The sequence below is a fragment of the Sapajus apella genome, unplaced genomic scaffold (assembly GCF_009761245.1).
Source record: "Sapajus apella isolate SASKATOON/1434 unplaced genomic scaffold, GSC_monkey_1.0 scaffold44, whole genome shotgun sequence".
NCBI lineage: Eukaryota > Metazoa > Chordata > Mammalia > Primates > Cebidae > Sapajus > Sapajus apella.
The window spans coordinates 384353-411762 of NW_022436984.1; the positions used below are offsets into that span (position 1 = coordinate 384353).

The window sequence follows — 27410 nt, forward strand, 5'->3', positions numbered from 1 at the left end:
TCTCTCTCTCTCTCTCTCTCTCTCTCTCTCTCTCTCTCTCTCTCTCTGTCCTGCCCGGGCTTCCCGCGGCCGCCCCTCCCGTCCCCTCCGCCAGCCCCCCTCCTCCCTCCTCGGCGCGTCTCCCAGTCCTTATTTGGCTGGGCGGGAGGGCTGGCGGGAGGAGGAGGCCTGCGGGCGGGGGGCGGGGGGCGGGCGCGGGGCCGGGCGGAGGAGGTTGGTGGGTGGTGCTGAAGGGACAGCTCCGCGGCGGCGGCAGTGGCGGCTGCGGCCCCGGGCGCGGAGCGAGTGCCCGGCGCGGAGAGCTGCGAGCGCAGCCATGCCCCAGGCCGCCTCTGGGGCAGCAGCAGCGGCGGCCGGGGCCGGGGGCGCCGGGGGGCCGGCGGCGGCCCGGGCGGGACGATGAAGCGGCAGAACGTGCGCACGCTGGCGCTCATCGTGTGCACCTTCACCTACCTGCTGGTGGGCGCCGCGGTCTTCGACGCGCTGGAGTCGGAGCCAGAGCTGATCGAGCGGCAGCGGCTGGAGCTGCGGCAGCAGGAGCTGCGGGAGCGCTACAACCTCAGCCAGGGCGGCTACGAGGAGCTGGAGCGCGTCGTGCTGCGCCTCAAGCCGCACAAGGCCGGCGTGCAGTGGCGCTTCGCCGGCTCCTTCTACTTCGCCATCACCGTCATCACCACCATCGGTAACCGCTCGCCGGGCGCGGTGCGGGGGGCGGGAACCCGGGGCTGGGCGCGGGGCTCCCAGGGTCGTCCCGGGAGGGCTGGGGCTGGGGGCGGGGGTTCCCCCGTGCGGGACTGCGCGCCGAACCCCGCGCTCGCAGAAACCCGAGTTCAGCCTGGCGCGTCTGCTCCGCGGAGACGGGACTCGGGGAGGCGTCGATTCCTGGCTCCGGACCTGACTATCCGGCCGGGCCAGCCCTAACTTGGCCCTGCCAGGTTGCGGAGGCCCCCCAGGGACTCCGGAGTGTGTGAGAGGGGCAGGGACGGCGGCAGAGGCTCGGGCGGGAGGGGTGTGGCCGGGCCAGGCCCTGGAGCAGGGCGCTGAGTGTGAGCGGCGGGAGCGCGCCACTGCTCCGTTTCCCTGCGGATCAGCTTCCACAGCCTAGCGGGTCTACACCTGCTGGACTCCGGGGAGGCATGAGGATGCCGGAATGCGGCACTTCGGGGCACCCGGGGCCACCCTATAACGGCGGCTGCGAGTGTGCATGTGTCTGCGTGTTCCAGCTCCAGGAGTTTGCTCGCCACCAGTCAGTGCCTGTGATTTTCTCAGGGCGGCGGAACTGGTGCGGGAAGCCAGATCCGGCCTTGTCAGCCTTCTTCTCTTCTGTCCCAGCAAAACAATCACCTCACAGGCATGACCCCAGTTCTCCTCTCCAGGCCAGGGTGGATCACCATGTAGGAGGCCACAGGTACACCCAGACTATCCACAACACAGTCATAGGCACACATGCACACAGGTACACACAGGCACTCACAGGGCACGCCAGGTGGGCACACACACACAAACAGAGAGAAAGAGACAGAGGGAGAGGGAGAGAGAGAGAGAGAGAGAGAGAGAGAGAGAGAGAGAGAGAGAGAACGCACACAAACGATGTCCAGGAAAGGAATCTCTAGCCAGGCCCTTGGTGGTGCTATTCGAAACTGTCCAGACAGGAGTAACACCTCACACATCCCCAATACCCTATGATTCTGGCTCAGCTCCATCACTACTGTGCTATATGACCTTGGGCAAGTCCCTTCCCCCTCCTGGGTCTCAGGCTCACCTCCAGACAAGGAGGGTTGGCCGAAATGATCTCAAGAGCTCCTCCCCAGCCCCGATGTGCTTGGATTCTGAGATGAAACCCACCTTCCCCCAAAGCCCATTGAGATGCCTCCAGAGCAGTTTCCTCCATCTTTCCCGTTCCCTCTCCTCTTCCTAGCCCCCTTCCCTGCCTTGGCCAGGCGCCCAGGTGCTCACTGCCACTTAGCGAAGCCCATGAAGACGGCATTGTTTTCCTGGGGGTCAACAGGAGCTGAGGGAGTAAAAGGCAGGACTAGACACTGTCCACTGCAGGACACTGTTCCAAGAACCTACTGCTCCCTGGGGACCATGGGGAGCTATGCTGTGTCGTTTCTGGATTCTTCTCTTGGAAGAGGGAGGAAATGACCCTGGGAGTGGATGTGGCCCAGCTGGGGCACCTCTGGGTCCTGCTGACCCTGTGAGTTTAGCGTAGGATGATCAGACTTAGGCCTGCCCAAAGAGGAGCCCACTTCCTGAAAACGACCAGCCCAGGTTTGGTCTGCAGTCTCCTCCACTCTCACACCCCGCTACCGCTTGCTAGGGTTTCAGTAGCTGTTTAGCTGTCTGAAGAATCAGACAAATCAGACTGAGCATCCTCGGACCCTCCCTATCCTTCTTTTCCACACATCAAGCCTTCGCATGTGTGTCCCCTTTCCTTCTCAGGCCCATGGTCCCCAGCTCCACAGTAACCTCCCAACTGACCTCCCTGCCTACCGCGCAACAAGCCATGCTCCCCTGGACAATGTTGCCAGAAAGAAAATCTCAGCTGTCACCAAACCAATTCCCTTCTTGGAAGCCCTCAGGGCTCTCCACTGCCCCTGGAATCTGGTCTATGCTCCTCTCAAATTTTGAGGATCTCCATATCTAGCTCCAACCTCCATGTCTGACTTCACTTCTCACTTCTTACGTGATCCCTCTTAACAGCTGCCAACCTGTCCTCTGAGAATATCATAAGTATACCTGTCTGTCATGCTTTTTTCTCTGTCCTTTTTCTTTTCTTTTCCTTTCTTTTCTTCTTTCTTTCTTTGAGAGACAGGGTCTTACTCTGTCTCACCCAGGCTGGAGTGCAGTGGTGTAATCACAGTTCAGTACAACCTCAAATCCCTGGGCTCAAGTGATCTCACCATGGCCTCCCAAAGTGCAGGGATTACAGGTGAGAGCCACTGCACCCAGTTCCACCTTCCGTGTATCTTGTCCATGCTAAACTTCCAGGTCCAGCTCAAATTCCACCTCCTCCTCAAAGCCTCCCAGGCCACTGCTCTGCACAATTGCAGGTCTCACTGTCAGGATGATCTGGTGACACACTGTGGGCTCTTCTGAGTGGTTATTTACATTATAGGGGAAGTGTTTTGTCTCTTTGGTCACACTGTACTTAACCACCACATGAGCAGGACCCTGCAGTTCCTATCTTTGTGCTCCAAGTGCCAGCATTGTACCCAGAGGCTGTGAGCACACGCAGAACGCTATTGATGGGTTTAACGTGTGCAGAAATGAAAGGGCAGCGTCCTTCCCTTCATCCCTGCTGTTTCCCAAAGTCCTTGCAGTCCTCACAAAGAGAGATGCTAAAAGCTATGGGGGGAGAGGCAGACAAAGTGCGGTTCCAGTGATTATTTATTTATAATGTGCTGGGCAAGAGGAAAGACAACATCAGACCACCACCCTGGTTCTGTGGGGGCCGCAGCCAAGCACTGCTCCTTCCCTGCCCCACCCAGCCATCCTGGCTTTATGTTGCCTTCCACTGCTGCTATGCAACCTTGCTGGAAGTTGTCCACAGGGGCTCTGCTTTAAGAAAAACGTAACTGGACTGTGATCAGATGAGTGGAAGGGGCCCTAGGTTAGGCTGATTCTAGCCCCAAACCCAAGGATAACAGCCTGTGCTCACCTGACTCCTCTGAAAACATGAATGCGTCTCCTTCTGAGATGCCGGACGTCCCATCAGGATGGAATAATGACAGCACCTCCCATCATTTTGTACCTTAGTGATCACAATGCACTTGCATCTCATGTCATGATTCTCAGTCTTCACCACCTGGTGAAGTTGCTGGGCAGGTATTATTGGCTCTGCTGCACGGATGAAGGCGTGAAGGCTCAGGGAGGGGAAGCAGCTCCCCCAGAGTCACCCAGCTGGTGAACAGCAGAGTCAGAGTGGGAAGCTGGGTCTTCTGACTCCAAGCCCAGTGCTCTTTCCCTGCTGGTCTCTTGGCTGCTTCCTTTCCCTCCATATGCTGTGAAGCTCAGACCCAGCCAGGCCTGACACAGCCAAGCCGTGCTCAGTGATGCCAGCTCATAGGGCACTCATGGGCAGCCCTGATTGGCTGGAGGTCGGCAAGGCCTGACTTAGTCATTCACCTGGTTAGTCACAGTCTCCACTGGCCGGAAGTATTCCTCTAGCTCCCTCTCCCTGGTCTCCCAGCCAGGAAACTCTTCCTTCACTGGTGCCCTAAGTTCACCCAACACTAATTGAAAGTGATTTCTTGGGAAGCCTTAACCTCTTTAGCTGTTGAGTCATTAAACTCCTCCAGGGCCCCAGCCCCATCTATTCACAGCTCAGAGGCTGTCAGAGCAGGAAGGGCTTCAGAGATCAGCTGGTACCAGCCCCTGCTCTTACAGATAAGGAGCCAGAGAAGTGACAGAATTCACACAGACGGTAGCAAAAACCTGACCCCCAGTCCCCCACACCTAACTTGTTCAGGATATTTATGTATTATTTTTATTAACAACAGCAGCAGCAACAACAATAACAATGGCAACCATTTATTATTTACTCTTTGGCAGGCTCTATACTAGATGCTTCATTTGTACCCCCTCATTTAATTCTCTCACCAACATCTTTAGATGGGCATTATTACCCCCATTTTTTAGCTGAGGAATCTAAGGCTCTGAGGGTAGATGACTCACCTACGGCCTCAGAGCCAGGGTGGATCGCCATGTAGGAGGCCACAGGTACACCCAGACTATCCACAACACAGTCATAGGCACACATGCACACAGGTACACACAGGCACTCACAGGGCACGCCGGGTGGGCACACACACACAAACAGAGAGAAAGAGACAGAGAGAGAGAGAGAGCGCACACAAACGATGTCCAGGAAAGGAATCTCTAGCCAGGCCCTTGGTGGTGCTATAGGAAACTGTCCAGACAGGGGTAACACCTCACACATCCCCAATACCCTATGATTCTGGCTCAGCTCCATCACTACTGTGCTATATGACCTTGGGCAAGTCCCTTCCCCCTCCTGGGTCTCAGGCTCACCTCCAGACAAGGAGGGTTGGCCGAAATGATCTCAAGAGCTCCTCCCCAGCCCCGATGTGCTTGGATTCTGAGATGAAACCCACCTTCCCCCAAAGCCCATTGAGATGCCTCCAGAGCAGTTTCCTCCATCTTTCCCGTTCCCTCTCCTCTTCCTAGCCCCCTTCCCTGCCTTGGCCAGGCGCCCAGGTGCTCACTGCCACTTAGCGAAGCCCATGAAAATGGCATTGTTTTCCTGGGGGTCAACAGCAGCTGAGGGAGTAAAAGGCAGGACTGGACGCTGTCCCTGCAGTCTACACTGCACGCCTTGGAATCATGGCACTTGCCCAGATTCGATTGGACCTCTCTGACTCTCATGCCCTGGATTTTTCACCAATTCTTTCTCCATTTTAAGAGCCCATTCCACACCGGGTGTGGTGGCTCACACCTGTAATCCCAGCACTTTGGGAGGCAGAAGTAGACAGATCACTTGAGGCCAGGAGGTCAAGACCAGCCTGGCCAACATGGCAAAACCGAGTCTCTACTGAAAATACAAAAATTAGCCAGTCATGGTGGTTCATGCCTATAGTCCCAGCTACTCAGGAGGCTGAGGCATGAGAATCACTTGAAGCCAGGAGGTAGAGGCTGCAGTGAGCAGAGATCGCACCACCGCACTCTAGCCTAGGGCACCTAGAAGCCAAGGCTTGCCTTTACCCTGGCAAAGGCCTCCCCGGAAGCAGGGAGCCTCTTGTTCCAGCACACTCCAATCAGGCCTGCTGCTCCCTGCACGCTGGCCCCTGATCAAACCAGATGACTTGTCACAGCTGTGCCCAGAACCTGCCATGGGCACCTGCCACAGGCTCACAGGTGCCCATTCTCCCACTGCATGTCCTGGGAATCCTTTTGGCTCTAAGGCAACAGGAAAGAGACCAGGTAATTGATTCACTGATGGAGCTGGGGCAGAAACCTTCTGTTTGGCTCTTTCCCCAGCTTCCAGCCTGTGCTCAGCTGAGCACTGCCTCCCGTCACCCTCCACGTGGCCTGAAAACCCTTAGACTGTTAATTCAATCAGGTGATTCATGAGGAAATCTATACTTTTTACATGTTTTCAAGAAGGAAGGTACAGATGTGACTTGCCACCTCCAAAATCCCAGAAGTCCTAAAATAAGAGTGAGAGGAGACAATCTTCCAAACACCCAGAGAGGTGAGCGGCTTGTCCACACTCACACAGGGAGTTGAGAGTATGACCCTGATTAGAAGCCAGGCCTTCCGGTGCCCACACTGGAAGTGCCCACACTCTCCAACCTCCAGTCTGTTCCCCCATGCCCTGCCCTCTCTCCCAGCACTCAGGCCTCTGGCAGCTCATCACTCCACTGTTCAAGACCTCTTTCGACTTTCCATGGTAAAAGGAGGGCAGCTCAGCCTAGAAAAGTCCCAGCACCCACCTCAGTCAGCATTTCCTTCCTGCCCACAGGCTAGCCCTTCTGCTTCCAGCCCCAATTTCTGCAGACCAGTGGAGGAGCATAGGCACTGACTTGGAAACCAGAGTGCCTGGGTTAATCTCAATCCACCCTACCCCCACTCCCCTACCCCCACCAGCTGTATGTCCTTGGACATGTTATCTAATCTCTCTGAGCTTGTTTTGTCATTTACAAAATGAGGGTGATAATATCTGCCTGCCAGGATTAAATGGGATCATGAAAAGAAAGTGCCTGGTACGGAGAAGGCACTTAATAATCTACCATTATTATTGTTATTAATACTATTGTTTGTGTATTACTACTTGACCTACCAAAGAACTGCTTTGTCTCCCAAGGGTTACCATGACTACGGCTACCTCCACTGCTTCCTAACAGGTGGGGACAGTGGGGTTGGGGGCCAGAAGACTGCCACATCCCTTCCCCTTATCTTCCCAATCCCACTATCCAACCCTCATTTCCACCTCCTAAGCCATGCCTGGAGTCTCCCTAACTGTTCAGGCTCCTACCCCTACTCTGAGCAGGCAGACCCTGCAGAAAGCTAGCCAGGGGTCGGGCACAGTGGCTCACACCTGTAATCCCAACACTTGGGGAGGCCAAGGTGGGCAGATCGCCTGAGGTCAGGAGTTTGACCAGCCTGGCTAACATGGTGAAACCCTGTCTCTACTAAAAATACAAAAATTAACTGGGCATGGTGGCACACATCTGTGATCCCAGCTACTCAGGTGGCTGAGGCAGGAGAATCACTTGAATCTGGGAGGTGGAGGTTGCAGTGAGCTGAGATAGCGCCACTGCACTCCAGCCTGGGCAACAGAGCGAGACTCTCTCTCAAAAAAAAAAAAAGAAAGCTAGCGAGGGAGAGAGGTACACGGTGGTAGGAGAACCTACAAAGTGTGTTTGGCCGGAGATCTTTCTGATTCTGCCAGTGCTCCTGTCTGCGGGTCCCGTTTCCACCATCACCGTTAGGGTCTGGAGGCACAGAGAGAGTGGGGGTGAGAACAGGACAAAAATAGCACGCACACGCCTGGCCACAGTGGGGACAGGACAAACACAATAAGTATTTTCAAAGCAAACATAAACAAGCACAGATGAATGTAGTGCAAATCACCACTATAAACAGCTTTCAGCTGGCTGCACAAACGGTGAATCTGTGAGTTGATTTTGTAATAAAAAAAAATGTAGAAATGATTTCCCTGCAATCAGCCAGCAGCAAGTGGAGAGACCAAGCTCTAACTGAGACCACAGTGGGTCCAGGCTAAACTGAGCGGGGACCCAGGACGGGCACTCCCTCCTCCACTCCTGCTCCACCTTGGACACAGGAACAGACAAGTGTCTATAACAGGCCAGGTGCTGTCCACATGTCCTGTCACCAGCATCCCCACACCACTCCAGGAAGGCAGGTGGTGCCATACTGCACTGTCAAGGAAAAGAACCCTCAGAGAGGGTCAGATCTATGTAGGACCCTACAAATATAAAATGACAGCTCTAGGACTTGCACCCAGGTCTGCAGGGAGTATTTCTTCATGGAGTCATGCAACCCCCACTCCCCATGGAGCCTCTGTGATTCCTTCTATGTGAACGCAGCTAGAATGGCAGATGGATACCAGGGTCTATGCAGGGTGCTCAGTTGTGGGCTCAGCTTCAGGGTCTGTTGCCCTAAGAACTATGGATAGAGCATTTAGCCCAAAGACAGAACAGAATTTTATCTCCAATTCTCTCAGTTCACAGTGTAGACTGAGAGATCACGCTCACAGCTCTCATCAGAGCTCGCTTAGAGCCCTGTTTCCTGACCCCTCTGCCAGCCTCTGTCCTCAGAGAGCCACATGACAAATGTCTTTCATGGCAGCACAGAGAGCAGTTGACCATCCAGCTAATGCCACTGCCTGCCTGTCTGTCCACACTCTCTCATTGTCCAGAAACTGCCCACGCTACAGCAGCTCCCACATGGCTCCCAGCTGGGGCCAGTATCCCCAAGCTACTGCCACAAGTCACACTTTCACTTTCCCATTTGCTAGAGCCAGCCTCAACTGCTGCCTGAAGCCGCAGCTCCAGTTCTCCTGGGCTGGTGGCCTCTCTGGCTGGGTCTAACATCCCATCCTCATCCTTCACAAAAGCAAGTTCCTTACTACCCCTCCTTCCTCCAGTGACACAGGAAAGATCCCTTAGTGAAGGGGGCACATGGCTGCCAGGAATGTGGGGAAGGAGGCTGGCTTTGGTGCTAGAGAGGTCTTAGACAAATTGTTTCCTGCTGCTGCTGCTGTTGTTTCTGCTTCTTCTTCATCATCATCACCATCATCACCATCACCATCATCATCATCACCATCATCACCATCACCATCATCACCATCATCATCATCATCATCACCATCATCACCATCACCATCATCAACACCATCATCACCATCATCATCATCATCACCATCATCATCACCATCATCATCATCATCACCATCACCATCACCATTATCATCATCATCACCATCACCATCACCATTATCACTATCATTATCACCATCACCATTACCATCATCACCGTCACCACCACCATCACCATCAACACCATCACCAACATCATCATCATCACCCTCATCATCATCATCACCATCACCATTATCACTATCATTATCACCATCACCATCATCATCATCACCATCACCATCACCAACACCATCACCATCACCATCATCATCATCATCACCATCACCATCATCATCACCATCATCATCATCAGCACCATCATCATCATCACCATCACCATCACCATCATCAACACCATTATCACCCCCATCATCATCACCATCATCATCATCACCATCACCACCATCACCATCACCATCACCATCATCACTATCACCATCACCATCATCATTATCATCATCATCATCATCATTCCCATCATCATTATCCTTCTCTCTCTCTCTCTCTCTCTCTCTCTTTCTCTCTCTCTTTCTCTCCCTTTCTCTTTCTCTGGTGTCTCTGTGATCACTGAAGAAACAGACACTTCCCTGATGTACTTCAGTCCTCCCATCTGTTTAGAGGAGGCAGTCCACAGAGGTAACTGAGGAAGCCAGCTCAGCAATGCAGAGTTCTACTTCACAAACTATAATGTACAGGGAATAACCTGATTGATTTGGTGTAAATGCAGGCTCTGAATCAGCAGGTCTGGGGCAGAGCCTGAGATTCTGCATTTCTAAAAAGCCCCCAAGTGACACTGACACTGTGGATCGGATCCATGGTCCACATTTTGAGTAGCAAGGATCTAAGGAAGCTAGAGGCCTGGCTTCTGGAAATAGCCATGAGGTGTGGACCATGGTTTTAAGAAAAAGAACGTTTACAGCTGGAAAAGCTCTTGGAAATCTGATGGTAAAATGTCAGAGCTGAGGGTCCAGGAGCTGTGGCCTCTTCCCTGAGGCTGGAGCAATGCTGTGTCTTGCCCCATAGGAGCCAACTACAGGGCCTGGGTGGAGCCACGTGCTGTGGCTCACACTGTGGGATAGAAGAAAGGGAAGTGGAGAGGGTGGATGGAAAAAGGGAAGGGAGAAGTGGAGAAGGGCTTTCCCCATGAGGAAGCTGGGGAGCAGGAGACCACTGGTCCTCAGCTGTTGCCATTCCCCCCAACCCCCATCTGCTCGGAAAGCGCCTTAGATCAATGGGAGAACCAGCACCCCAGAGATTAAACATCAAAGTGGGGAACTGGCTCCTCCCTCATGCCATCAGCCTGTCTTAGTCTGGGCTGCTATCATAAATTACTGTAGACTGGGGGGCTTGAACAATGCACATTTTTAAAAAACTTTTATTTTGCCAGGTGCAGTGGCTCTTGCCACCTAACACTTTGGGAGGCCAAGGCGGGAGGATCACTTGAGGTCAAAAGTCTGAGACCATCCTGGCCAACCTGGTGAAACCTGTCTTTACTAAAAATACAAAAATTAGCTGGGCATGGTGGTACATGCCTGTAATCCTAGCTACTCAGGGGCTGAGGCAGGAGAATCACTTGAACCTGGAAGGCAGAGGTTGTGGTGAGCTGAGAAAGCGCCATCTCACTCCAGCCTGGGCAACAGAGACCCTGTCTCAATCAATCAATCAATAAAAACTTTTAAGTTCAGGGATACACATGCAGGTTTGTTATACAATTAAACCTGTGACATGGGAGTTAGTCATACAGGTTAATTTCATCACCAGGTATTAAGCCCATTAGTTATTTTTCCTGATCCTCTCCCTCCCCCCACCATTCACCCTCTAGTGGGCCCCAGTGTGTGTGGATCCAGTGTCTGTGAGAGTTGGCTTCCTGGTTTATAGATAGCCATCTTCTTACTGTGTCCTCACATCCTCACATGACAGAGAGAGAGAGAGAGAGAGAGAGAGCTACCAGACACTCACCCTGCTGCAGGCTACAGTGTGGAATGCAGATAGTAGCACAGACCTGTTTTCTTCTGGAACCCTCGGGCCATGTGTGTATGCAAACTTTAGGAGGGACATCAACAACTGGGGGACTGTCAGCGGAGGGGAGCAGCAGGTCAAATGAGGGACACTTGGCGGGGCGGGCATGGACAGCATGAGTACCAACTTCAAATATCTGCTGGGCTATTGTGAGGTTAAAGGACCAACCTGGTTCTGAGTGTGTCCAAGGGGTTGAAGTAGCACCAGGGGGGTAAAGTTCATAGAAAGACTTGATTAGTTCACTGTAAAGCAGAACTTGTTAAAATCGAAGCTGACCAAAGATGAATTGCACTGCCTCAAGAGTTAGTGAGCTTCCCATCACAGGAAGCATACAAGCAGACACTTGGATAGATGTACTGCAAAGGCCACTTGTATTAGCCAGGGTTCCACCAGAGAGGCAGAACCAATAGGTGATGTGTATTGGGAGATGTATTGTAAGGAATCAGCATATAGGCTGGTAGGGGATGGCTTGGCAAGTTTGAGATCCACTGGGCAGGCCATCAAGAAGGGCAGGCCAGGCCAGTCATGGTGGCTCATGTCTGTAGTCCTAGCACTTTGGGAGGCCGAGGCAGGTGGATTACCTGAGGTTGGGAGTTTGAGTACAGCCTGGCCAACGTGGCGAAACCCCATCTCTACTAAAAATACAAAAATTAGCCAGGTGTGGTGGTGGACACTTATAATCCCAGCTACTCGGGAAGCTGAGGCCCGAGAATTGCTTGAACCTGGGAGGCAGAGGTTGCAGTGAGCTAAAATTGCACCACTGCACTCCAGCTAGGTGACAGAGTGACACTCTTGTCTAAAAAAAAAAAAAAAAAAAAAAAAAAAATGCTGGCCAGAGCTCTCTTCAGTATGTGCAAACGCTACTATCCACAGCTTCTTCTTCATGGGAGCTTCAGCTCTACTCTTAAGGTTTTCAACTGATTAGTATTAGGACCTCCCAGAATACCTAGGATTATCTCCCAAACTTAAAGACAACTGATCGTGGACTTTAATCACATCTACAGAATGTCTTCACAGCAACCCTAGGTTCCTGTTGGATTGAACAACTAGGGGCTTTAGCCTAGCCAAGATGACACATCAAAAAGACCATCACACCACCCATATATCCCACTAAGGGTCACAACAAATGGCATTTAAGATTCTTCCCAACTCTGAGATGCTTTGATTTCTTGATCTTCAAAGGGGCAGCCTGGAGAGTTAGAGCACCCAGAGTGGGACTCAGGAGTGTCCTTGAGGCCCTCAGACCCGCTGGGTCCGCTTCCAAATAGAATTGGCTTTAGCCTTCCCTTCATTCAGTTAACCAAAGATCATTTGAGATGTCCCAAGATCCTGCATGCCAGGCACTATGTGAGGCATCAGGAGAACAGAAAACTAAGACCTAGAGCCTTCCCCAAGGAGCCTTGGGTCTGAAAAGCATCAGTTGCATGGTGTACATGTTAAATCCAAGTAGAGTGACTCAAAGAGGGGTCTGAGAAGGTGTCCTGGGACAGGCTTGAACTGTGAGTGAGGACTTTAGGGGGTGAAGATCGGCAGCCAGAGGTTTCAGGGTGAGCATGACACAGGCAGGGACTGAGCGCGCCCAAGGAAAGTGCTCGTGAGCAGACCCTGGAGGGCTCCGGACTCTGGTGGGCGGCCTTGAGTGGACAAGCACTGAAGACAGAGGTGACAGGCCCGATCTGTGTGCCCCCGCCTGGGTTCTGACCAGTGAATGGCCCATGATCCCAGTTGAAGCAGTGGGTGTCCTGTGATTCCAGTTGAACCCAAAGGTAATAGTGACCTGAATCCTGATTGCCTCACTTGCTGCTCACCCTGCTCACCCAGAAGGCCTCAGTCAGTCCCCAGGGAGTTTTTGACTCCCCCACCCCATTTCCTTTTCTGAGCCAGAGGTCCACTCTGGAGCTCAGACAAAGTGCAGTTTTATTGACGGTTTGCAGGAGCACCGGGACAGCACTGAGCTGAAGGTGACGCTGTCACCCAACACTGAGTGCATAGCTTCTGCATGGAAAGCCCCAGGCCCCTGCTCTCAGACCCCTTTTCTCTCCCACACGCCCTTCCACAAGTCCACATTTCTGGATCCTAAGCGTATCCTCCTTGATTTCTGCTCCGGGCTCCAAAGCTTGGCATGGACTCAGTGTCCCTCATCAGGAATGCGCAGGGCCTCTCCTAACCACAGCTCCAATTCAGAAATAACCATCTTGGAAACATCCTGAGAGTCACATTCCAGCCCGCCAGTCATAGGACCATGTGAGGGGCTTTCTCCAAGGAAGCAAACTGTCAGGGCCCAGTGGCGCAGCCTGGAGAGCTCAGCATAGGCACTCAGACAGGGGCGGCCACTCCTCCAGGACGAGGTCTAGTCCCCCTGCCCAGGCAGAGGACCTTCTTTGGGGCTTTGGGGGCAGGCACGGTACAGACAGTTCCAGGCAGAGGGAGCCTCCCCAATAAATGCAACAGATGGATCTGCCCTGGGCTGTTCCACACAGATCAGTGGAGCAGCCACTCCTCAGGGAGGCTGCCTCAGTTTCCACAGTCATGAACTAAGGCTGACATTCACTAGGAGGTCACTCTGGGCTGAGCCCTTTATAGACATTACCTCATCCAATCCTCACGGCTCCCCTAGGAGGGAGACACAATTTTTTCTTTTTCTTTTTTCTTTTTTTCTTTTTGAGGCAGTGTCTCACTGTGTCTCCCAGACTGGAGTGCAGCCACGATTGTGGATCACTGGCAGCCTCGACCTCCCTGGCGCAAATGATCCTCCCACCTCAGCCTCCCAAGTAGTTGGGACCACAGGCATATGCCACCACACCCAGCTAATTTTTTAATTTTAAGTAGAGACACAGTCTCTCTATGTTGTCCAGGCTGGTCTCAAATTCCTGGGCTCAAGCAATCCTCCTATCTTGGCCTCCAAAAGTTCTGGGATTACAGGCGTGAGCCTCTGCATGTGGCCTGGAGGCAGTATTATAATCCCCATTTTACAGACGAGAACACTGAGGCTCACAGGGCCGGAGGATGTGTCCAAAGTCATGCAGCTGGCAGGTGGCAGAGCAGGGATATGTTAAGCACTCGGTCACTGAGTGTCTCTTCTGAGCCTCATGTCAACCCCAAGGTGTAGGCATCATTATTCCTACTTTGCCAACAAAGAAACTGGACTTGAGAGATAAGGTCACTTCCTGCAATTGAGGGCCAGTGAACGCAGGAGCCAGAGTCCAGCCCAGACTTCCCAACCTTAATACCGAGCTTCTCCCCAACCCACCCCCAACCACAAGTGCCCTTGCCCCTTTGACAGTGGCAGAAAATGGGTCGTTCCTGTGGTAGGGATGTTAGAGACGTCACGGAGGTTTTTGTCAGCCTATGAAGGGCAAAAAGGCAGTGTCGGGGGCAGGGGCAGTTGTCACAGAATGGCCTTGGTTCCCAACCTTTGTCCACACCATCCCACTGAATAGGATGAGAATCTGAGACTAGAATGGGGACAGAGTGACAGTTCTTTATTTTTTTTAATTTATTTTATTGCATTTTAGGTTTGGGGGTACATGTGAAGGACATGCAAGATTGTTGCATAGGTACACACATGGCAGTGTGATTTGCTGCCTTCCTCCCCATCACCCATATTTGGCATTTCTCCCCATGCTATCTCTCCCCAACTCCCCACCCCCCACTGTCCCTCCCCTATTTCCCCCCAACAGACCCCAGTGTGTAGTGCTCCCCTCCCTGTGTCCATGTGTTCTCATTGTTCAACACCCGCCTATGAGTGAGAACATGCGGTGTTTGATCTTCTGCTCTTCTGGAACCAACCCAAATGCCCATCGATGATAGACTGGACAGGGAAAATGTGGCACACATACATCATGGAATATTATGCAGTCATCAAAAACGATGAGTTTGTGTCCTCTGTAGGGACATGGATGAACCCGGAAACCATCATTCTCAGCAAACTGACATTTCTTAAGAGTGGCCACTGGGCGGAGAGGGGACCTTGTTGCGGGTGACTTGGGCAACTCACCTGCTCCCTCGTACAGAGGTTGGGGGACAGGTCAGATGGCCCTTGTGTGCTGAGCAGGGAGGTGGTGCTGGTAGCAGTGGTTGTTGGAGCCAGAGTCATGGGTGTGAGGACCCTGCCCATGGGAGCTGATTCATTAGGGCTGGGGTAAGCCCAGGAGGCTTCAAGTCTGAAGGACCCCTCAGGCAATTGGAATCTGAGCCTGGATTGGGGATGACGGAGAAGAGAGTTTGTTGGGATCTTTATTCCATACTTGGGAGGCTAGGCCACTCACCAGCTGCTAGAATTTTCTTTCTGGCTGTCCTTGGCGTTTCAGAAACATGCAAAGGTGGCTGAGGAAGATCTCTGGTCATTCTCAAGCCAAAGCTCCTGGGGTGAGCCAGGTGGCCAAGACATCAGGAGTCAGTGGGTGGCCCCGGGAGAAGGTCATTTCCCCTCCCCCTAGGGGAGAAGGAGACGGAGAGGGCCTCAGTAGGAGTCCCAGGGACAGGCTGTGTCTTTCCCGTCATGGTATTAGCTCCCACTGCCTATTCTCAAACAACCCCAAGGAAGGGGGTCAGCCCAGGGGAGGCCCCCTGCACTGGGAACAAATCCAGAATTTCGGCCAGGCTGAGCCAATGTGGCCCCCCTTCAGTGTGACTCTGAGTCATGGATTTTCCACTGTGAGGGTCAGGCAGGGTAAGATCCTCCAGGGCTTCCTGGGGCTCTGGAGCATGGGCCCCTCTTGTCCTTGGTCCACCAGGAGGGGCCGGAGAGAGAAAACCTGGAACCAAACTCAGTGGCAGCCCTCCTCTTGCAGTGCCCCGAGTCCTGAGCACTCATCTGGCTGGGCTCCAAAGAGGCCCTGCTGTCCCCTGCCTGCTCCCAGGGGATGAGCCAGTGGATTCTAGAGGCAGGCGTCTTGTCCTTTCTCAGAGCTGTGACTGGGCCAAGGAAAGTAGGGATCCAGCCCCCTCCACTGCTCCTCTGCTCCCACCTGGCTGTGAAACCTGGGGCAAGTCGCACCTGCCCCTGACCTTGGCTGTGAGGGACCGGGCTGGTGGCACCTAATGCCCTTCCAGTTAGGGCTGTCTCTGTTGCACCTGCCCCGGCTTCCCCTCCTGCTCTCCTGAGAAGCATGCTACCCAGGATTACACTCCTGTCCCCGCTTCACCCCATGCTGTCCCAGCCCTGGAGGGACTTCCTCTGGATTCAGTCCCAAGAATAGAGCTCTGTCGAGGACCTCCATGTCACCCTTTCTGGAAAGAGAGCATTTCTGAGTGTGGCTGAGGTCCCGCTTATCAGCCCATCGAGTCCACTGCCCCAGCCCCTGGGGCTGCTGGAATGCAGGAGCCTCCCACCCAGACAGGGTCAGCTACTCGCGGCTCCCACAGTAGTCCCTAGAATGGAGTGCAGAAGTGAGCGCTGGTGCTGAGGGCAGGCTGATCCCAGCCACTGCCTTCGGTTGGGGAGTGGCCAGGAGCCAGGCTGCAGACACAGCTTTGCTGCACCGGAGCTGACCTAGGATGAGTGCCCTGGAGGCCAGTTCCACCATCCAGGCCCTGGGCTTGCTCCAAGGCTCCCAGGGTCCCCGGAACTGTGTTCTGCTCATGCATCAACCTTCAACATCTCACCTTGACCGGAAACCCGCTGGATCTCCTCGGGGCCAGGGCTTAGCCCTGGGAGTCCCCACTGTGGCTTGATCACTCAGAATGTTTATGGGGCAAGGTGTGATTCCCTGCTGCAGAGCCTCCACGGACATGTACTAAACCTTTGGCCAGGATGGGGTGAGTTCAGGGTGCTGCTGTTGGCCTGCCCCTGCAGAGAAGGGGCTCGTGTGGACAGCAGATAGCATTCCGGCAATTCCCGGAGTCCTGCAGATGCTTCAGATTCTTTTTATTTTTTCTTTTATTATTTATTATTTATTTATTTATTTATTTTTCTTTTGAGACGGAGTTTCGCTCTTGTTACCCAGGCTGGAGTGCAATGGCAGGATCTCCGCTCACCGCAACCTCCGCTTCCTGGGTTCAGGCAATTCTCCTGCCTCAGCCTCCTGAGTAGCTGGGATTACAGGCACGCGCCACCAGGCCCAGCTAATTTTTTGTATTTTTTTTTTAGTAGAGACGGGTTTTCACCATGTTGACCATGATGGTCTCGATCTCTTGACCTCGTGATCCACCCGTCTCGGCCTCCCAAAGTGCTGGGATTACAGGCGTGAGCTACCGCGCCCGGCGATGCTTCAGATTCTTTGAGAACCACTGAGGCGGCCCAAACCTTCTCTCTTCCAGATGAGAGGATGAGACACAAGGCAGGGCACAGGGGAGATGGGCAGCGGCGTGTCCCCACTACACAGCAGCCCGGTGACAAAGCAGTCCTCAACTCAGGCCCCTGACTCTTTCCACTCCCCTCAGGCACCCACGCAGTCATTCCTCCATTCACTCGGCCTCTCTGAGTATCTTCCCTGTGTCAGGTCCCATTCTGGGCCCCAGGGACTTAGCAGGGGAAAAAAAGCAGCCCCTGTTCTCATGGGGCCTTCATTTTAAAGGAAGTAGAGAGTCAACAAACTAAACTATGTTGTAAAAAATAAACAACATCATCTCAATGGTAATATGTGCCAGCGAGACAAGAAAGCCAGGGGATGAGAGAGACAGGGAAAGCTGCCTTCCAGGAGGGGCCTATAGAAGGCGGAGGTGGGGGAACAGACTTCTGGGCAGGGGAAGAGCAGATGCAAAGGCCGTAAGTAGGCCAGTGCCGGGTGGAACCGGATCAGTGTGCCTATGGCATGCTGAGCGAACTGGGGAAAAGAGGCAGAAATCTGTAAGGGCTGGACCCTGCACGGCCATGGAGACCATGGTCAACAGTTTGGATTTTTGGCTGGGCACCGTGGCTCACACCTATAATGGCAGCACTTTGGGAGGCTGAGGCGGGAGGATCAGGAGTTCGAAACCAGCTTGGCCAATGTGATGAAACCCTGTCTCTACTAAAAGAAATACAAAAAAATTAGCCGGGCATAGTGGTGTGTACCTGTAATCCTAGCTACTCAGGAGGCTGAGGCACAAGGATCTCTTGAACCTGGGAGGCGGAGGTTGTAGTGAGCTGAAATTGTGCCATTGCACTCCAGCCTGGGCAACAAGAGCAAAAACTCCATCTCAAAAATTAAAAAAATAAAAATAAATGAGTTTGGATTTTTAGGTATGATAGAAGTCACTGGAAAGTTCTAAGTGGGTTGTGATGTGACAGGACTTAAATTTTTACAAGATCACTCTGGCTGCTCTGCAGAGATCGGATGGTGGCAGTGCAAAGTGAAAGCAGGGACACCACCAGGCCACAGGTCACCAGGCCACCCACAAGTCAACCCCTCCAAAGAGAGGACGGTGGCAGACTGGACCAGGCTGATGGCAGTGGAGACACAGCTCGTGGGTGGACTGAGCTATGTTTGAGAGGCAGGGGAGATAGGACTTGCTGATGGGTAGGATACATATGTTGAGGGAGAGGTCTGTAGGAGTCGGGGGAAGAGAACACTCAAGAATGATCCTCAGCCTTTGACCTGAGCAAGCAAGTGGAGGATGTACATTGACTAGATGGAAAAGAACATCCAGAGACTAGCAGGTTTGGTAGATTCCAGACTTCCGTTTTTGATACCCAGGTTAATTTCGAGATGCTCATTTCAAATCCAGGAAGCCAGTCAGACAGATAAGTCTGCAGCTCGAGGGAGAAGTCAAAGCTGACATATAAACTAAGGAGTTATCAGATAGAAATAATATTGAAAGTCATGAGCCAGATGAGATCAGCTGGGAAGGGGGTAGAGCTGGCCAGAAGGGCAGAGCGCCCAGCGCTTCCTTCAGTGCTAGGAGGTCGAGCAAGGAAGGGCACCTGCCAGGAGACAGATTGGAGACCTGGGCACTGTGGCAGCCCAGGGGCTGAGGGAGTGTTTCTGGAGAGGGAACAGTCAACCAAGCCAGCCACTGCTGGGAGATGAAATAGGATGAAAACCACCAGTAGATCTGCAGCATGGAGGTCACTGGAGACACTGGCCATGGACACAGTGCAACATTCAACAGCTTGCTCCAGGAGCGAGGGAAGGGGAGCGTGGTGGGAGTCCGCCCGCAGTGGAACAGAGAGGCCAGATTCCAGGAGAGGTGGGAACAGAGCAGACCATACCACAGTCGCCCTATGTTCAGGCCTTTCCACCAATGCTTCCCACCCTCCCCCTGCAGAGACCCAAGGAGTTAGCCTTATACCCCTCAAGCAAATGAGGCCTGAGGCCCAGCAAGGCGATGGCCCCAGGGCCACTGCAAGGAAGCTGAGTCCCAGCCAGTCTGACTCCAAAGCCCCTGCTCTTCCCCAGCAGCCCCTCGCCCCAGCCCCACCAGCTCCGTCCGCCTTCCCCCACCGCTGCCTTCCACATTCCCTCCCACCTCATCCATCCTTGTCCTTTGATCATTTCTGTCAGCTTCCAGCAGTCTTGGCCTCTGCCTCAGTCCTCCGGGAAAGCTCTGCTTTTTCTCTTTGATCCTGCGCGCCTGTCCTCTGCTGCGTCCTCAGCTGGGCCCCATGCCCCTCCCGCCCTGTCCCTGCAAGATGTTCCCGCACCCTCTGCCAAGGGTCAGGGCCTGAAGAGTAACCAAGAGCCTTGCAAGGAACCTGGGCCTGCAAGACAGGAGTGTGGTCCCTGCCCTCCAACTGCTCTTTGGGAAAGAGCCTGGGTTTCTTTGGGCCTGGCTGGGCAAGTGCGCAGTCCATCGAGGCCTCCAGAGGCAGCCAGGAGCAAGCAGCCAGCAGGGCCATGCCTCCTTACCCTGGTGGGTCAAGAAAGGCCTCAGTGATTCTCGAGAGAAGGGCACAGATGAAGAGCAGTGGGCCAGAGTATCACTCTGTATATAAACAAACACCCAGGGAGTAAGTAGGAAGTGGTAGCCAGCAGCACCCTCCAGTGCCGGCTGCCACCACCACACAGGCTTCAGAGAAGAGGGGAGGGGCTCGGGACCTCAAAGTCCCTTTTGGAGCCAGGGTGACTCCAAAAGGAGGAGACACCCAGAGACAGTGTAGGGGAAGAGGGAAGCCCTGGCAGGAGCTGGGGCCTGCACGGCCTGGCTACCCTACCCTGGTCTCTGGGATAAAGGAGGCTGTCTGGGAGGCCCGGAGCAGCCTCCAGCTCTGACCCTTGGGATTCTGAGGCCTTGCTAACCCCCAGCTGCTCTGGGAGGGGCTGGCAGCCGATTTCCAACTGGAAGAGATGAGTAGAGCAGAACCAACACCCAGACGCCACGGAGGCCCAGCCACTCTCCCCAAAGCTTGACGGGGGCTGCAGTAGTAATTAGCTCCCCACATATCCCCAGGGTTATTTTTGTCTCGTTCTCCCCTGGTTTATTTTTAAAGTAATACTGGCACGTGGCTGGCCGGCTGCCCTTCCCAGGTGCCTGTGCCAATTTGGGCCAGGAATGGAGCAGGGCAAGATGTGCCCCCTCCCTCACGGTCCTGCCCGGAGTGCCGGAGCTACCCGGCCCCTCACTGGCTGGCTCCCGGGGGGTTCTTGCTGCACTGAAGTCCGGGGACCAGCCTGGGGTGAGCATGTAGGCCGGCAGCCGAAGACCCCTGGGGAAGACCCCTGGGAAATGCCCACGTCTCCGTCATGCCGCTGAGACATGTTGCATGACCTTTACCGAGTCACCTCACCTGTCTCAGCATTGCCTCCTCATTTCTCAGTGTGATGAGTGAAAGTGACATTGCCCTTCACACCGTCAAAACACTCTGAAGTGTGCAATAAACTGAATCGGTGCTCAGACATCAAGGAACAGCGTGATTAACTCCCATATAAGCATGCTGCCCCGCGCTCTCCCACTAAGTCCCCTCCAAGGCACATCTTTCTCCCTAGCAAAGTGACTCCCAGCCTGGAAGGCTCCTCTCCCATTTCTCCCTTTCCCACCTGCCCTGAGACCTGCCCTCCATATTTTCTGTCTGGCTGAACCCTAATCCAGGCTGGCTGGGGTGAAGGGAGCCAGTATAGGGGAGACAGTATAAGGCAGAGCCTAGCTCTGCATTTACTTGCTGTGTGATCTTGAGCAATGACTTGACCTCTCTGTGGCTCCGTTCCTGCATCTTCGAATGGGGATAATAACAATACCTACCGATGGGGTCGTTTGAAGATTATACAACGGACGTGTATTAGCTGGCTTACAGCAGTGCCTGGCACGTAGGAAGCGCTCTATAAATGTTAGCTAGTATTGTTTTGAATTGGAGAGGAGGATCAGTGACAGCGGTATTTAATCATTCGAACAAAGTCAATTGCAGGGAAAGCCAGCTTGCCCAGATTCCATATCGAGGCTAGGGGGAGGGGAGCAGGGTAGCACTGTAAGCAGCAGCTGGGGGGAGCTGGGTCCTGGGGACACTGCCTGGGTCCTGGGGAGGCTGCCCAGCTTGGAACTCTTGGCACCATAAAAAGCAAGCTCAGGACACCAGTGCATAAACAGGCAGCCTCTATAGACCACAGGAGCCAGGAAGTCACTCCTCTTATACCTTATCCTGGCTGATCTCTTGCCGATTCTGCGCTGTGAACAGTGGGTGCAAACAGAGAAGCTGGAGGGCTTCAGGGTGGCCGAGGCCACCAGAGAGGCTGGAAAATCAGAGGTCAGAAGAGAGCAGCAAGCCTGGGGCGAGTCAGGTCTCAGAAACAGGCTGGGATGGGCAGCTGCCTCCCTGTCTTCATGTAAAGGGCAGTGTCCCTGAGGATGAGGACAGCTGTTTTCTGTCTCCACGGAGGACAGACTGAGTCAAGCAGCTGAAGCCTTGTTCACTTCATTCTGCAGAATGAGCATTTCTGATAGCATGCAGGGTTGAGAGTTTGTTTCTATGGAGAGTGGTAGAATTGTAGCCTCCCAGAAGAGTCTGTGTCCCCTTGGCTGGGGAGAAGGGGAGGCTGATTCAGGGCCTTCTTTAGACTCCTAAGGGCCTGGTGCTTGTGAGAACAGCAGGAGAAGTGGGAGGCCCAGAGGCCAGGTCCTGTGGGGTGCTTCCTCTCCTTTGTTGAGTTGCAGAAGTCCCCCTTCCCTGGGTCTCTCCATCCTGTAACCTATCTGGATGGTAGCCCAGAGGCCACAGTGGGGGAGAGGCTGGGTGTTGTACTCTGTGTGTGTGTGTGTATGTGTGTATAAGACTGCACACACACATGTGAATGTTGGGGGTGGGGACCCCATGTCTACAGGCTGGCTCTGAGGGAGAGAAGGTCCCAGCAGCTGCCTCCAGGCTGAAGTCCCTGTTGCCTGGAGTCCCTCTCTTCCTGGGCACGCTGCCAACCTACACCATCTGAGCTCCTGGGCCCTGGGGAGGGTGCTGAGCCTAAGAAAAGCCTCCTTTCACATCTCCTGGCATCTGCTTCCAAATTCCCTGCCAGCCCAGAGCTGTCTGGGCCATGACCAGAGAGAAGAGTGAGGAACAGAAGATGGAGATGGAGCCACACACGCCCCAAGCTCCCTCCACCACACCCAAACCATTCATCAAGACTAGCTCTTCATGCAGCTGCATTTTCCACTGTGGGTACTGGGCAAGGCAGAGCAGCCGGAGAGGGGCCATCTCCATGCAAAACCTAATACCTGGCAGACGGAGGTAAGGGCAGAAGAAGATGCCATTCCCCGGGGAGACAGCAGAGAGGAGGCAGCCCTGGGGCTTTCCGTGGAGCCCAGAAGAGATGAGGGAGAGAAGTCAGGGCAGCAGCCACTCCATGCGGAAGTGCTCAGAGTGGAGACGGGGATAGATGGGACCAGAAATGGTGAGGGACTCAGGAGAGGGCCAGCAGGGCGGGATCAGGTGGTGGATGGAGAGTTCACTTGCTGGCCAGGAAACCCCAGACTGTATTGTGTGGACTCAGGGAACTAAAGAAGTTTTCTGAGTGGTGAATGGCAACACAGAGCTGGTCTTAGAAACATGTATGCGGGCTGGACATGGTGGCTCACGCCTATAATCCCAGCACTTTGGGAGACCAAAGTAGGCAGATCACTTGAGGTCAGGGGTTCGAGACCAGCCTGGCCAACATGATGAAACCCCATCTCTACTAAAAAATACAAAAGAAATAGCCAGGTGTGGTGGTTCATGCCTGTAATCCCAACTACTCAGGAGGCTGAGGCAGGAGAATTGCTTGAACCCGGAGACAGAGGTTGCAGTGAGCTGAGATCGCACCACCAGCCTGGGTAAGAGAGTGGGAATCCATCTCAAAAAAAAAAAAAAACAGGAGAGGGGAGCTGGGCACAGTGGCTCACGCCTGTAATGCCAGCACTTTGGGAGGCCGAAGTGGGCGGATCACTTGACCTCAGGAGTTTGAGACCAGCCTGGCCAATATGGTGAAACCCCATCTCTACTAATAATACAAAAGTTAGCCGGATGTGGTGGCACACCTGTAATCCCAGCTACTCCGGAGGCTTAGGCAGGAGAATCGCTTGAACCCAGCCTGAGCAACAGCGCAAAACTCTGTCTCAAATAAAAAAGAAAAAGAAAGAAACATGCATTTGTTAATAACAGCTCCTACTTTGCGAAACCCTCCACATGCCAGGCCTTGTACTGGACATTTTATTTTACATGCTGTCTTCTAACCCCAAGGTCACCTAGCCACCTAGCAAGAGATGGGCCCAGCGAGGCAGTGTGGGTAGGGAGAGAAGCAGCAGGCCTGGAAGCAAGAGGCTGAGGTCCCAGGTCCAGCTCAGGAGTTCCAACTGTGAGCGACACACCCAATCTCTCCAGGCTTCGGTGTCCCCAGCTGTGGAATGGACACCACCCTGCCCAGTGAGCCACAGGGATTCAACAGGAAAGGGCCTGCACTGCTCACTATGCTGGGGACCCCTGGGATGCAGTGCTTGGGAACTGATACCCTCCGTCTACAGCGGCTGGGGCATAGACAGGGCACAGTACCCCTTTGGACCAGGCAAGTAAAGGGGACTTCTGAAGGGAAACAGTGCCACACAGCCAATGTCAGAGGCCAGCAGGCAGAAGCCCAGCCCTCTCCCTCCCATCTCTCAGGCTGCGTTGTTCCTGTCTCTGCCTTGCTCCGCCATTCTTGGGCTTCTCTTCCCCTGTAACTGACCTGCATGTGGCTTTGGCTCACCCTTGTCCCAGCTAGGACTCACCTCTTTCTTTCTTTTTCTTTTTTTTCTTTTTTTTTTTTTTTTTTTTTTTTTGAGACAAGTTCTCACTCAGTTACCCAGGCTGGAGTGCGGTGGCGCGATCTCAGCTCACCGCAACCTCCACCTCCTAGGTTCAAGCACTTCTCTGCCTTAGCCTCCTGAGTAGCTGGGATTACAGGCACCCACCACCATGCCCGCCTAAATTTTTTTATATTTTTAGTAGAGGTGGGGTTTTGCCATATTGGCCAGGCTGGTCTTGAACTCCTGACCTCATGATCCACCCAGCTTGGCCTCCCAAAGTTCTGAGATTACAGGTGCGAGCCACCACACCCAGCTGGATTCACATTTTTCTAACCCTGAAGCTCAACCCTGTACAGCTGACCCAGCCCCTCCGCCTCTTATCACAATTCCCGGGGCCCAGGAATTGCTCAGTCCAGCCCAGTCCTCTCAGCCCCAGTGTCCAACCCTGGTCCAATCTGCTCTGGTGCCAGGGTGACATGGTACAAAGGGGCCGCCTAGGTCCCCCCTTGATTAGGGTTGTTGCAGGACAGACAGTTCCAAAGAGGTAGAAGTGGGCAGGCCCCCAACCATGCCCACCACAGACAGCCTCCCTCGGGCCCTGAGCCCTGCACTCCAGCTTCCCTCTCTCACCTCCTGCTCTGTCTGGCTCAGGGCCACACTGACGCATCCCTAGGACAGAAAGCCCTGGCTACCCAACCTCAGGGTGCATCTGCCTCCAGAAAGCAGGGTGGGGCAAGGCTCAGGAGAGAGGGTCTTTGGCTAGGAAGGCCTCCCTCACCCTCACAGAGTTAGAGCACCTGCTATATGCAGGGCACCGAGACCGCAAGGCCAGGTTCTGCTTTGAGCGGCGTACAGCGGTCTTGGGATGTTGGCCTGTTAGACATGCTTTCTATGCGCTTTGACAAAGGGAGTGGCCCTGGGGATATCTAAGGGGGTCAGACAAGGTTGAATCCTACCTTTGCCAATTTTCATCTGTGCAACTTTGGGCCATCAATGTCTAACCTTCCTGAGCCTTAGTCTCTCCATCAAAAAGGAGCAGATCATGGCCACCTTGAGGGTCATGGGGAACATTAGGGATAACAAGCCTGAGGGCGTCCAGGTTCCCTGCCACCATTGCCACTGTTCACAGAGGCTCCCACAGCACAGGCTCCGCTCTGGCGTGTGAATGCCTCCCTTTCTCACCCTTACTTCCTACGCTCCATCCTCTGCATTCCCGCCTGCAGCCCCAGACTCAGCTGCACAGAGGGGAGGCCAGCAGGAGAGCACCCACCCAGGGGTCCAGGCCTGAGTCCTGACCACCTCCCAAAAGGCTTGTCCAGTGCCCAGCACCCCTCCGTGTGAGCCAGCCCTCGTCCCCCGTGCTGTGTAGGCAGACTTGACTAAAAGGAGCTTTGCTCATAGAAGCACCGCTGTGCATAAGGAGATGGGTAAATAGGCCAGCCAGTGCCTGCCAAGAGAGGCCCACTGAGTGGCAGAGATGGGTGTCACGTGGGGAGAGCAGAGGAGGCTCCTGGGGCCACAGCAGGAAGGAGGCTTCCTGGGGGAAGGCAAGGTGCGGGGGGAGGAACAGCAGCCAGCAATGCATCAACGTAGGAGAGGTGCTGAGTGTTGAGAAAGGAAGGGAGGTCTTTGCTCTAACTCTGTAAATCTAAAGCTGTTCTAAAATATAGAAGTTGGTTTTAAAAAAATAGTAAATTGCAAACAAACCAGAAAACAAAGAAGGAAGGAGGAAAAGAGAGTGGCCTCCAACGCTGACCTTGATCCAATCTGCAGTGACAACCAGCGTCAAGCAGTTCTGCACACCAGCCAGGTGTTCACACCGACCCTGAACAACGTTTCCAGGTGTCCAGGGTCATCTTTGGAGGCTGCGAGAAGCGGAAAATGCCATGCTCCCAGCTGCAGGAGCGCTGGCAAGACTCCCAGGCCTTCTGACTCCCTTTCCAGGTTCCTGGGTCCTGCCTTCACCCAATGGGCCCCTCTTGCATAGATCTGGCATATCCTGGGGCAAATCTTGACTTAGAGCCATTTCCCACCTGCCTGCTGGCAATTGTTTTAGAGCAGTTTCAGATTTCCACAGTTAGGGCAAAGACCTCCCTTCCTTTCTCAACAAGCCTCTGTTCCCAGAGGGCAAGATCCAGCCGGCCTGTCTCTGCATCCTCTCCCACACTTAGCCTAGTGCCTGGCACAGAGTAGTAGGTGCTTAAGAAATGTTTGCTCAATTAATTAATTAAGACAAGCTAAGAGGGAATAAAGCCATTTTCGCCTTGATGATTTTCCAAACGATATTTTTGAGACCAGCCAAGTGCCGCAGCCTCCCTGGGGACCCTGCTTCCCCCTCAACCTCCCCAGATGCCACAGCTCCCTCTGCCAGAGGCAGGGTGTCTTCTTCCAGGGCTGGCCATGAGCCCCCACAGCCTGTGGCCAGCCTTGGCCTACAGCCTCCTGCCATTTGGCTCAGGCCAGTGGATGCTACTGGGGAGGGGTTGGGCAGGAAGGAGCAGGATGCCATGCTGGAGAGCGCACCAACCTGCCTGCCCTCCCCAGGCCATCACTGTCCAGAACAACCTTAAGAGGAGGCACGCAGGCAGGGCGCAGTGGCTTATGCCTGTAATGCCAGCACTTTGGGAGGCCGGGGCTGGCGGATCAATTGAGGTCAGGAGTTCAAGACTAGCCTGGTCAACATGGCGAAAGCCCATCTCTACTATAAATACAAAAATTAGCCAGGACTGGTGGCACACACCTGTAGTCCCAGCTACTCAGGAGGCTGAAGCAGGAGAATCACTTGAACCTGGGAGGTGGAGGTTGAGGTGAGCTGAGAGCACGCCATTGCACCCCAGCTTGAGTGACAGAGCGAGACTCCATCTCAAAAAAACAAAAAAGGAGGGATGCATCAAGACCCCACTCAGATGGGCCATGGACCCTGATCCGCAGGCCCCAGCCTAGAGGCCCTGGAGGCCACATACCTGTGTGGCTTTGTCCAAATCGCCAGCCACTCACTCAGCCCAGTCTCCTTAACTGAAAAACCAGGGCACCTGCCTTCCAGAATTCAGCATCCATTCAACTAACATTAGACTGGACAAGGTGACCGGCCTGATCTTGTCCCCTGACTCAGACATTCACTAGCTGTGTGGGCTTGAATGAATCATGGAAACTGTCTGTGCCTTAGTCTTCTCACCTGCAAAGTGGACATAATACTCATCTTACATTTCTGTGAAGACTAAAAATAATACGCAACAAGCGCTTAGCAGAGTGTATGGTGTGCATCGTGTCTGGCATACAAGTGCTTGATAAACGTGAGTTTTGTTATGATCACTACTGCTGCCGTTGCTGTTACCACCACCACCATCCTGCTGTGTGCCAGGCACGGCGCCACTGAAAAGC

General features: G+C 53.9%; 1 protein-coding gene across 1 annotated transcript in view; it reads left to right on the forward strand.

The window, feature by feature from the left end:
• The first annotated feature begins 251 nt into the window (after positions 1-251).
• KCNK3 (potassium two pore domain channel subfamily K member 3) overlaps positions 252-27410 on the forward strand; it is a 41315-nt gene continuing 14156 nt past the window's right edge. Inside the window, exon 1 of the mRNA XM_032301262.1 lies at positions 252-682. Coding sequence (XP_032157153.1) covers positions 400-682 — 283 coding nt within the window. The 5' untranslated portion in view covers positions 252-399. The remainder of the gene's footprint in view (positions 683-27410) is intronic.